The sequence below is a fragment of the Electrona antarctica genome (assembly GCF_951216825.1).
Source record: "Electrona antarctica genome assembly, chromosome: 2".
In the NCBI taxonomy this organism is placed as follows: domain Eukaryota; kingdom Metazoa; phylum Chordata; class Actinopteri; order Myctophiformes; family Myctophidae; genus Electrona; species Electrona antarctica.
The window spans coordinates 44,673,066-44,686,292 of NC_136807.1; the positions used below are offsets into that span (position 1 = coordinate 44,673,066).

The 13,227-nt window shown below is 41.9% G+C and overlaps 1 protein-coding gene across 3 annotated transcripts in view; it reads left to right on the plus strand.

Annotated features, from left to right (window-relative positions):
• The window catches only part of LOC306914643 (TOX high mobility group box family member 2-like), a 166,355-nt gene that overhangs the window by 48,226 nt on the left and 104,902 nt on the right, over positions 1-13,227 (plus strand). For 2 of the 3 annotated variants that reach the window (XM_079491787.1, XM_079491788.1), the window contains exon 1: positions 4,629-5,274. The exons of the other annotated variant lie outside the window; for it this stretch is intronic. In XM_079491787.1, the coding sequence (XP_079347913.1) occupies positions 5,170-5,274 (105 nt within the window). In that variant the 5' untranslated portion in view covers positions 4,629-5,169. Of the gene's footprint in view, positions 1-4,628; positions 5,275-13,227 lie in introns of those variants that run through there. 3 annotated transcript variants of the gene reach the window in all.

Consider the following 13,227-nt stretch of genomic DNA (forward strand, 5'->3'; position numbering starts at 1 on the left):
GAAAGGAAAGAGGAAAACTCAATCAGGCAAGAGGAAGGGAAATAGGTGAGAGAGCCTATACAGGCATTTCAAACCCGGTCAATGCTGGGTATCAAAAACGTAACATTCTGAGCCGAACTGATAATGCCGGTGAAAAGTGTGTCATGTTTGACCTAATCTGAGACCATGCAAGTCGGGAATGATGTAAATCGAGAGCAATGCAATTCCCCACTCGGTTATGCATACACGCGTTGTACCCATTCATTAGAGTACCTGTCTGTGTCCCTGTTATGCCCATAAATGGAGATTTCTGTAACTGTCCGTTTGATAGCCATACATGGACTCCTGTGTGAGGCCTGCTCAAATATGTAGGCCAGGCCAGTCTAGGTATATGTCAGTATGATGTCAATGTACTCCATGGGGATTTATCGATTTCTTTTGTGGGGGGATGGGGGGGGTCTGCTGATCTGACTGACTTCCTACTCGGGTACTAACCCGCGCAGCGCATATGACACACACGCACGCACGCACGCACACACACACACACACACACACACACACACACACACACACACACACACACACACACACACACACACACGCACGCGCGCGCATGCACGCTCACACACACAAAAGCACACGGTCCTGTCGGGTATGAACAGCTCTACTTGGAGGCCAGTCTGTGATGTTATAGACTTTCTCACACACACACACACACACACACACACACACGCGCGCGCACGCGCGCACGTACGCACGCACGCACACACACACACAGTGAGTAGAGACACACACATGTTAAGAAAAGTATGTCAAAATGAGAAAGTGGCATAGAGTTACTGAAATATTTTTTATTTCACACCATTACTGGCAGAGAGGCCAAATCTGTCACTTTGTTTCCTGCAAATGCTCTTGACTTCGTATGCATAGACGCTTACTTACTTTTTCACTGACCCACAACCAAATGAGGTGTTGGCTGCACCTGCTCATGTTTTAATGATGCATAAATCAAGAGATGTAATGTTACAACTATAAGTTATGCGAATGTCAGAGCTGAATCACATCTGAGCTTATCCAATATTGGTGTAACAGATGTACTGTTAAAGAATATGATGACTTTCATGGACCACGACAATTGGATTCTTCTGGGATATGGACATGTTACTTTACTTTATTTGTTTATTTTGACGGGACAATGCATATTAATAGACATTACAAATAATGAAAATACACTGGATTTATCAAGGATGCAAATTTTCATCCGCAGTCCCCACACGAAAACAAAACAGGCAGGCAGTGAAGCACATTATACTACGAGACAAAGCGCATCTATGCATCTATGGTTTAGCAGTATTTTATACATGTTTGTATTTCACTATGAAACAAACCTTATATGGGTGTTAATTCCTCCTCACTGAAGCAACTCCAAAGAGTCTCTAAATGACTTCCTCACAATTCTGTAGGTTCTTAGAGAGAGAGAGAGAGAGAGAGAGAGAGAGAGAGAGAGAGAGAGAGAGAGAGAGAGAGAGAGAGAGAGAGAGAGAGAGAGACAGGGGGGTGAGAGAGTTGTGTTCATCATACCTATTGATTTAGCTCTCAGCACTCAGCAGCCATGGAAATGAACATGGAGTTTTGGGGTAGATTTTAGTACCTTCAAAGTGGCACCGTACACAGTACCAACACATTACTTAATCATAATTCCTGTCCTATTCTCCAGCAGCCAAGCGAAACCAAAGCCAAATTATGGTATCTACCTTTCATCTCGTTCTTTTTTCCCATCTGCATTAAAATTTATTTATGATTAAAGTAGGGTGGTGTCTTTGTATGGTGCTAATTGCCATAGAGCTTCAGTAATTAAAGGACAATAAAGCTTTAGCAGTAATTAGTTTCTCTTGTTTGGTTGCTAGCCCATCAATTGTGCTTCAATAATACTGATCATTAGCATGCGCCCGGGCACTGAGGGATGCTGGGAAGGAAGCCCTGCACACACAGCACTCCACATTCCATTCCCATGAAGCCATGGCACTGAGCCATGCAGTTAACCCTCCATGTGCTGCAGGGAACACCTAGCAACCATGGTCCTATATGGCTGCAACTATCAATTTATTAGAACAGTCCTCCTTTACGATTATGTTGTGATTTTTAATAAAAGAACAACACACACACACACACACACACACACACACACACACACACACACACACACACACACACACACACACACACACACACACACACGTGTCTCTCTCTTTAGGAGACAAGAAACACTTTCCTGGGGTTTTTATGTGTGTAATATGTGTTTTTAGATATTTTAGTCATGACGCCATGTTCATGACCAAAATTTGTCATGAAAATGTGGTCTCACTTCCTTCCTGGACTACAAGTCACACCTCCACGCAGTTATCTACTACAAACCTACTATTAACATGGATTGAGTGACTGGCTGACTGCAGTTTCTTCCAGCTGTGAAATGTCCGTTTAATCACTTAAGCCTTGTTTTACACTTCATCATACAACGCCTCACATCCCGACGTGTTGTGAACTTGTAGATCTTGATCGATTATTTCATTAAAATATTTTTTGTCAGGTGAAACCTGACCAATGAAAGCTCATGAAACGTATGCGACCTAGTCATCAATGGGAGTCGACCCCATGCCGCCTAAGCCAATGGGAGCCGCATAAACGCCGCCAGCCAACCGCATAGTAGCGACCTAGTCATGATTGGCTGCCTCCTAAGCTATGACACGGGCACGGCGGAAGTCTGCAATGCCCAGACCACACTCTCAACCATAGACATATATAAACACCGCAGCGGAGCAGAGCGCCTGATAACACCGGCTAATGTTATGAGCAAACTGGAGAAGCAGGAAAGATGCACAACGGAGACAGCGTTTTAATTTCACCTGACAAATATGACTATGTAATATTTCTTGTTTATAGTCGATTAAATCAATTTGTTCGATTAACTGGTGCACCCCTATACAGTACTAATATAAGAGAGCTGACGCATTCAACCTCTGAATGTTGGACCACTAATATAATGGCTTTAATGACTTTGATGTTCAACTGCATTACTACCGCATCGCAACACGTCCGTTCTGTTACGAAAAATACATTAAAGGTCTTAGAGCTGCAGTACCAGGAAAGTGCTACAATCTTACAAGATGTAAGGGGGCAATATTACCCCATTCTGTGTTATTGTGTTCAGCTTTATTCAGATACACATTTCCTTGACAACAGCAAAAGCACAGCACTTTAAGGCCCGATATAGCATAATATGAATATAGCATACCGTATATGCATAGAGGAAGCTAATGATATTTTTTGGGATACTATCACATCGAATGATATCAAATTAGGCACCTGAAATGGTGCTTTAGGAGAATAAAGCTTTTTTTGTGTGTACAGTGTAGACAAGAGTCTACGGACTAGTGCTTGAAACTGTGGTATAGTAATAACGCCAACCTGCAGAGAATGCGTTCTGTTCTGTTCTACTTTGCTTTGACATGATTGAAAGACAATGGTCCCATGGATAGGCCATTTCAACATCAAATGTGCATGCACATCACAGGGCAAGGGAGCGCTATCCATCACATTCAGTGAGCTGTCAAAGGCAGCTCTCACAACCCCAGCCTCTATGCCTACACATTTGCAATTGTGTGACAATAGAAGATTAAGCCTCCATGTATACCCAGGGTATATTTTGTATACTTTTTTTTATGTACAGTAAAGATTGTGTATTTCATTACATTGCTGTATTATGGTAGCCTATACTGAATGCAATTACTTAGAGGATGCATTATTACTGATTTAATGTACAGTACATGTTTTTAAGCCTTTTTTTTAATCCATTTTGATCAAAACAAGCCTGTATAAGTGTAACAATAATTTGAAAATATATATATGCAAGCACAACTGGAAAAACAAAAACAACTTTAGAGTGATTGAAATCAAGTACTACAAGCAGGCTAATTGGTTGCATTAAAATAGGCTACACGAAACGTCAACATAAATCTACTGCATATGTAGCCTATACTGAAAGCATAACATTGTCTCGCAGAGTTGTTTAGCATATGCATATGAATATGAGAACACTCTGTAAAACATGTTTTAGTAAGACTAGTGCACAACTGCACACAGTCTTATCCAAACCAGTAATGTTGCTCACTGTCTTGGAATTCCTATAGCCTGTGTCTGCCAGACAGTGCAGTAGATTGGGATGGGTTTTGCATAATCTGATGCTGTAGGCATTTAAAACACAAGTTTAAGTTATATGTATGCAAATAAAAAAGCACATATAAAAACATGTTCTAACTGCAGGGAGAGTGTCTATCCAACCTCCCTCCTGTTCAGTCTTGGCACAATGAGCCAAACGGAACCTTTTTGGACGCGCCAGCCCAGCCAGCAGAAGCAAGCAGAGTGTGCGCTTTATTATAATGCACATCCGTGCACACACACATGCACTACTACATTTCCAGCTAATCAGAATCGCGCAGTTGCAGAAGGGGAGAGCGGTTGCCAAGGCAGCCAGCCACCATTCTCCCCTCCCCCTTTTTTTCCCTGTTCCCTCCGCTCCTCTCTTTCCCCGTTTGTTATCGGCACTAGAGGTCGCATGGCACAGGGAAGCACACACAGTGCAACCACTTCTGTCCTGACTGGAACCAATGCAAGAATATGCACCTCCATAACAAAGCCTATGTATGGAGTACTGAGACCAGTGGGGATATAGATGCTCACATATTGATGGGCTCGTGTTGAGCCCATTGAGACAGAAAAGAAAGGAAAACAATAAAATAAGAAAGGATTTAAGTTGGAGCGTTTTTGCTCATACATTTGTTCCGGAACAGAGGATTAGTTGTTTTTGCTAACACGTGCACACCACATCAATGTATTTTTGCACTCTTGCTTCTGTGCAAGTGTTTCGCATCCTGAAAGTGGTCGCGGACGGTGCCCGGCTCTGAAAAAAAGGACTGCGCATCACCCAGAGTTGGTGCCGAAGTTCGGTCGCGAACGGATGTGAGCGGAGAAGAGTGCGCTGAGAAGAAACTCAACCCACTTCTTTCTTTCTTTCTTTCTCTCAGTCTTTCTTTTCCTCTTTCGTTCTTTCTTTCTCTTTTTTTGTATGGTTAAACAATAGTGAGTCAAAGACACTGAAACTGATTTCATGCCTTCAGACTTGCTCATCCTGAGATGGACGTGAGATTTTACCCTGCGCCCCCGTCAAGTGTGGGTTCATGTTCTTCACCGATTGATCCAAGTTGTCTGAGCTCGTTGGACTATTACCACGCGAACAAGGTAAATTGTAGCAGCTGTGTAGCAGGCGTGCGTGTTTTGTTTTTAATAAGCACGCATACTGAATGAATGCCCATCATGGCTTATTGTCTAATTGTCTCACCTGTCTCTGAATCGTTCTTGTTCAACAGCATTCAACATTTACGCAATGCAAATATGTCCATGGGCGCGCACTTGTTTCAGAAAAGCACCGGTTATGTTTCTTCCAAAATAGACCTAGCCTACTATGTCAAGTGTCAACCAGCAAGATGACATGAACTTATAGCTTTGCCTGTTTTTAATTTAGTTTGGACCCGAAAACACAATTGTTATTACTTTGGAGTTTAGACTGAAGCCTGTAATCATCCTGCATTTTGTTCTTGAAAATGCACCGCCTAACTTTTCTCCCTTCAACCAACGTGGTTGTTATGTTATTCTCTCTCTTTCATACTGTGCAGTTGTGGTAGCAGAGAGCTGGCAATAAGTGGTCCCACCCGATGTTTGACTGGGACTTATGTTATGTGGAATACCACGGGCTGTATAGAATCCATACTGCCCCACACCGCTCAGTGCTCAAACATCATCTTCCCGCTGAATGATTCCTTATAGCCAACATGGTGTCCCACTGCGAATTTAATGATAAAATGGATGCGTGCCAGTAATGTGGTGTTAATTACTTTGTACGGACAAAACGTTATTTTTTCCTTCTCTCATTTTGACACCCCGGTGTTTTTGGTTTGTGACCTGACTCTGTTGAAAGTGCGCAGGTGGAGTGGTCTATTGAAACAAGTAACAACCTACTTAAAAAATAGGAAAACTTGTTGAAGTTGATCACTGAAACGACCAAAACGTTTAAATTAGCAGATTTGTGCTGGTACACTAACTCTTGCCTCTGGCAGAAGTGGGATGCTTGAATTGAGTTATGTTGTCATCACTTAACCATGGGCAGAATGCACATCTTCAAATCAACAGGCTTTAAAGGTAGGTATAGGCTCTCTTGCTGAAGTTTAGACTTTTGGTTTAGACAGGTTTGCTGTCCCTGACAAAGATCATCTTGGTGTCAATGAGGCACTGAGATACAATGCATGCTTGTGGGTCGTGATGTGCTTATCTGACAGATGGGCAATGGAAGATCTCTATTTAGCAATATTCCAGTAATGAGCCCTATAGTTCTCGAAAAAATAATTGTGATCACTCTTATGAAGCAAGCTGGTGTACTGTAAAGGTAGCTAGCTGTAATTGGTTTTTCACTGTAGGTTTGGTAGAACAGGATAAGGAATACACTATTTTCCTGAGTGCAATTTAACTCTGAGATTAAATAAACACTGGTGATTGAAGGGCTAGAACAGTGAAGGTCCTCAGCAAGCCACAACAGATCACAGATGAAATATGTCTCCATAAAACATTTGCTGATAATGCAGAGTGTGCTGAGAGGCTATACTTTTCGCACGTGAAATTTAATACACAAATGGACCCGAACACAGTTAAATCTTGAGTGTTAAATTTAAGGGTACATTTTTACTCTCAAAGTTAAAGTATCAGGGTTTACTGTGTAGCTAGCTGTCTTCAACACATAGGCCATCTTTTTGTAGGTCAAATGAATTAAGATCCATGCGGATAATCCCGAAAACCCTGATATCACACACTGCGCCTCAATCCCCCCCCCCCCCCCCAAAAAAATAACGAAATAAACTAGATATGAAATGATTACTTGATTAGGGTGCTATTACGGAGAGAAAGTGCTGCAAACACTGCAAACTACAGTATGGTGACAGGTGTGAGGGTGTAAAGTCCTCGGGTGGGGGCAAAAAAAACCTCGTACTCATTTGAGAATACTTAAGTTAGAATGAGCACAGAATAATGCATGCACTGCTGAACTAGGATGGGATGGTGTTCTTCTCCCACAAGAGGAGATATTATAATTTGCTATCATCACACGTGTAACACAAACTACCTTGCCTAGCATTGCAAATGAGGCCGAAGGGATACTGGTGGGGATCATGTGGTGTCCTGTTATCATGGAGCATTAGGTCAAGTTCCTCCCCTCCAACTGTTTGTCAGACTGGCTGTGACATTAGAGATGCATTTGATTTCTTATGTAGGCACACTAGGCAATATATCTGGCCATCGGATCAGACCACTTCTAATCATCACTGAAAGCCATGGTTCATCAGGCTCATATTCCGCCTATGACTCGCTTTTAAACTAAGCAGGAACAAGGCAAATAAAGTGGTCACAGTGTTTTAGGTTCAACCGATATTTTGTGCATGGATCGGTGTCAAGCAGAAACCTTGTATCTCCATATTTAAGCTTTGTTTTTGATTGTGTTTTACAAACTCACAATATGATGAATTGCAAAGTGGTGGTATGAGTGGTAGATGTTTTCTTAAGTGCTTAAGTCTGTCAATTCAAATATATATTATAACTGTTTAACCAATGAAAAACAAGGTGTTTAGTAAGATGTATGTTAACAAGAGCTTGTCTAAATAATAACTACATCGGATCGATTTGAACACAGTTTCTGAAAAGTAACAGTTTTGGACATACAAGGTTTCCACTTGACAGCATCTTTTGGTCAGTGTTTGTGGCTTGTTAGTTAATTTGTTTGGTGTGTCACCAGTGAATGTTGCAGTGAATGTTGCTGTGGCTCTCTGGTCAAACTAACATACTTGGGAATGTCGTATTGGTACAGCTATCGTTCATCAAGTACGTAAGGTAATTTAATTCATATAACACATTTCACACAGGCATCACACCATGCTTCACACAGCATGAATGAGAAAGTAAGAGGTTTTCGGCCTGCTCTCAAGTCAAAACATATCTTTGAAACGTCGATAGATTACTTCTCTCCAGTATTCAGCAAAAAAAAATAAAGAAATAAAAGGCAATTTACAGCCTGAGAAAACATTTCTCTCCCTTTATCGCTCAGAAATTCACAATGTTAATCTGCGTTACACACACGCACATGTAACCTGTTAATTGGAAAACACGAGCATTTTCCTCTATTTCTGTCTTTATATGTTAAGCTTTTTGTGTGCTTAACGTATTATCAAGACCATGTGTGGTCACAAACCCTTTTTAGAGTAATTAGAAAGTTTAGCTGCACTGGCAGGGAACACATGTTTGGCAATGCCACACTTTCAGTCCTTGTCAAATGTAAGCTGCTCATTTAGAATTGGAATCTGGCATTTTGTCCTTTCATAAAAGCACATGTGCGTGTTACAGTATGATGATGATCACCATTACCTTCGCAAGATTCAATTTTGCACACCTTATTGAATCTAAGGGGGTCATTATCTGTACAATCATCAATAGCCATGTGAACAACTTCAGCTGGTGGCGGTGCATTCATTTATTGATGAAAACATCTTGAATGCAGGATATATGGGCCATTTTCCAGGTCTCATTTTAATATACGTTACACACTGTAACATATTGGCCATTGATTTTTGAATAATGTTCAAATCTTGCTGCTCGCCCGCACAGGGTCTAAATCAGTCTAAATCAATCAGCCTACTAGCTTATAGAATTACACTGACCACCATGTGGCTGGGGAGAATAAAAAGAAAAATGGGGACAGTTAAAGAGAATAGTGAACCACTTCAGCCCTATATTATTCAAATTCATGATTTTCAAATTTGTTTTCAAACATCTTTGAAAAATGTATCCCATTATGGGATACCCCAAATTAGAAGGCCAGGGTTAAAGTCGTTAAGTGCTGATTGAGACGATTAACAAACAGACCCACAAATACCTTGTCAATACTTTTCAATGCCCTACTCACTGTGTGTCTCTCACTCTCTCTTTCTCTCTCCATCCCTCTCTTTCTCTGTGGTGCTCTCCCACAGCCCAGAAATAACATCAAACACTGTCATTACTACATGGCTTTGTGCAATGATGGTAATATGAAACTGTGCCACGTTTTTATTGCGCTCTATGCTGTACAGTACCTTTACATGCTACATGGCACAACGTTGCGGCACCTACATACTGCAGCGTTCCTCGCTGTGCCCTGCAGCAAGCGCGGTAATTACAACTTAATACAGAAAAGCAGTTTCTGGAAATACCAGAGGACAGATGAAATGAAAGTGTGTACAGCGGGCTCCTATACGGGGCCTTTGTCACGTACAACAACATGTAGGCTACAACTGTAATTATAGCATGGCCATGCCATTGGTCCATCCAGCTCTTTTCGGTTTGCTCTGGGAAATAAGGGTACACACAGTCTGCTGCTCTATTTGAATACCTTAATCCATTTTGACCAGAGATCAGATTCTAAAAATGTCTTCTACATCCTGACAGTTTTCTGAAAAAGCTATGTTTCTATGTCAGTCGTTCTTCGATTTTTCAAAAATAGCAGACCTACAAGCTCGTAGATCTGCTTGTATGAGCTTGTAGATCTGCTATTTTTCAATAGCAAAAGCATAACATAATGCTAACACCAAAAGGGGTTCCCGCCCAAAATGGCTTAATCAAACAGTACGGCCGGCGCTGCTCATGCGCTACAGTATGCTTTCTACAGCATGGCAATATGGATGGAGCTCAGAGCAGGGCCCTGTGTTTGTACACCCAGGCCCCACCCAGCTCATATATCCTCCCCAACAACTGATATCTGCTCAGATAGGGCACGACTGAAGAGCAGGCTTTGTTTCTTGGTGGTCTCCTGTACCGTAGATAAGATGGCCAATCCGGGGGAATGATCTGACTTTATTTGAATGCTGTATCTCATTGGATGGGGGGGCTTTTGTCTTTTATTATTGGATCTCCTAATCTCCTTGTATATGTTGAGCAGCGGAGATTTGATTACCAAGTTTGAATTAACATATCCTATCAATTTGATTCCCCTTATCACCTCGCTGTCAGGTTTCATTGCTCATCTGCTGATTGATTACTTTTGATCTCAAACGAGCTCCTTCATAGGCACAGGAAACAGACTTGTTCTTATATTGTTTTTTAATTATATTCTGTATTACAACACCTTCATTCTACACCTACAGGTCTACTTGTGGGTGTGCCTGGTGGCTCAGCCAGCTGTATGTATCTTCTCTCTCTCTGGCCTTGGTTTCCTACGTCTCTACACTGACCTATCCGAAATAAGATAATAAAAATGCCACAAATAAATATTAAAATAAAGAGTTATTTGCGGCACCTGCGGGGCTTTTGTAAAGAACACTTTTTATGTCTGGTAAATGAAGCACTCTGAGTAATGCACGCCACTGTGTATATGTTGATGTCCCAGGGCCGGTTGCTATTAGCTAATGACAAACTCTGTGGTATGTGACAGGCAGAGTGAGAGAGGGCGGGAGTGAGAGAGAGAAAGAAATGAAGGGAGAGAGAGAGAGAGAGAGAGAGAGAGCATGAGGAAGAGTGAAAAAGACAGTGAGAATCAGAGAGAGACAGAGTGAAAGGATGAGTGAGAGTCAAATGGGTTGAAGTAATCAGTGTGTGTGTGTGTGTGTGTGTGTGTGTGTGTGTGTGTGTGTGTGTGTGTTTGTGTGTGTGTGTGTGTGTGTGTGTGTGTGTGCACGAGCACGCGCGCGTGTGTGTGTGCGCACACTGTGCACACGCATGCTAACTCAGGGCCATTCATGCGTTTTGCTGACTATGGAATCACAATCACAATTGCTTTCATAGCCCTGTGCAGGGGAAGGCCATGCATACCACAGTAAGGGGCAGTGACACACAGAGAGCAGGGGCAGAGCAGAAACAGCCACTAAATCATATTCTCCCTGCCCCGACACGCAGAGGAGATTTTTAATGGGAATTCCGACCATTTGAAATCATTTCAATAAAAACGAAATTGCCTCTGACATTGGCTGTGTCACAGACTTTGCATAATGGCATGACATTTTGTTTATTTCTTTATTTTTTTTGACCAGGTGACTCAGAGTAAAAACAACGTTCAGTCCGAAACTCTGTACTGTTTTTGATTTGTTTTTGTGAATGATGAAAACCAACATGTTCATTTAATTATTATTGGATCCTTTGATTATAACTGCCTTTCTCCCCCAAGCTTGACTACCCACAAGACCCACATACGTACATAGCATTTAGTACAGTTATCGATAAAGGTACATTAGATGTTTTTTCTTTACAGGGCTATAGAAAAATAACAGTATGACTATTTAGTTTTCTTGTCCGGGTTTGTGTGACTAGTAAATTGAGGGTTTGCATTTGAACGTGAGAGTGATAAAGTAGAGGGAGCATGAGACAGAGAGAGAAAGGTGGAAACGGAGAGAGAGAGAGAGAGAGAGAGAGAGAGAGAGAGATTCCCATGTGCTAATTAGTGGGCCTGGCAGCCTGAGCGGCCTGCTTGTACAGTAGGCTGGTACTACTGCTTCCCCCATAGCTTCTGTTACCATAATTAAGACTACCCGACCCTCTATGGTATGGCTGCATTAGTCAGCCTGGGCCTTCCCATGGGGCGGTCCTGTGCCATTCTCATCCTACCTGCAGGAGGGAAGGAGGTGGGGGAATATAAGAGAACTGTGCCAACACCTGCTGCAAAAAACGGGCCCATGGGTGTTTTATTAAATGTTGATTATGTTTGTTAATGGTTGCGAGTGCTAAGAAGTCAAAAGAGCGGCTTGTTAAAACCGATGTGCTAATAGTGCTGCACGGCAGTGAAGCGGGGGGGTATTTGTACTTTCTTTTTTTTAATTATTATCTTTTACTTCAGGACAGAGAGTTATACTAAGCAGAATTGGAAGCTGTAGAATATGGGATTATTCTGTTGACTAAATTATAAGAAGTGTGGATGTTAGATGATATATCTGATGAAACTGGGTTGATGAGGAGGAAATAGTTACAGTATAAAAAAGTGCTTGCAATACACATTTCCTATCGCTTTTATATTATTTATTTTAAAAGTTTTACAGTTTTATGATTATGGGCCATGTGCTCGTCATGTCTATTCAAGGCACTTAATAGACACTAGTGCAATTTTATTCTCTTAAACAAAAAGCATGCCAATCCAAGGTAACCAAAACAGGGCCACATTACTGTATAATATTAATATCTTCATCCAGACCCGAAGCTGATGTTTCTCAGCTAATGGCAAACAAAGAGACCAATATGGAGGGGAAAGTTATAATGGGGAGCGGAGTGCCACAGGGCTCCTTCTTTGAGCACTGTATGTTTGGAAGAGGCTCGAAGCTGGACAAACATTCCCAGTTGTCTCGGCTTCCTGAGGTATGTCCTGTGCAAACACCATGGGCCATGGCAAGCTCCTCGCCACAACTGTAAGGCCCTTTTTTCCCCTCCCTTGTTTTTACTGAATATCCTTTACAAATATTATCAGCCCAGTGTCTGTGCCATGTTTGCTCTGTTGCCCCGAAGGGACGGTTCCCATACAAAAGTTCAATTAAAAATCTAAAGTCACAGCAGCACAGACAACTGGCGGTTGGTTGGTGTTGCCTCTCCAATGATCTGAATATTCCACCAGCTCCTCAAATCTACAGAGGCCCAAAGAATCATTTGATTCTCTGAGATGAGATGAGTTATGACATGAAAAGTGAAAACTGATTAGATTGTGAACGGCAATACTACTTTTCAGGCATGCAATTGTGTCACAATGACTTTTAAAATCCAGGTAGTGATTATAACTTAATAGGGCTTTCCATTCACCTGGGCAGATATCGCTCCAAATGATACCTTGAATTACTCTCTTTCCTCTCTTTTTTTGGAGACACGGCTCTTTCTCGCCTTGTCCCTTGTCTGTCAGAAGCATGTGTTTATTATGTGTGACATACTTAGCTGGCAGATATAATTGCCCGTGTGTGAGGCAATGATCGCCTGCGTCCAATCCAGTCAGCGGAGACAGCAGGCGCCCGCGCAGGCAATGAGGTTTTCAATCTGTGGCTCATTCTTCCTCTTTGAGCACTAATGATGAGCTTCACGTTCATTCACAATGGAGAGAGAGAGAGACTGTTCCAGTTTTTTTAGTTGGGAGAGGTGACGCCATGTTTTACTCAGTGC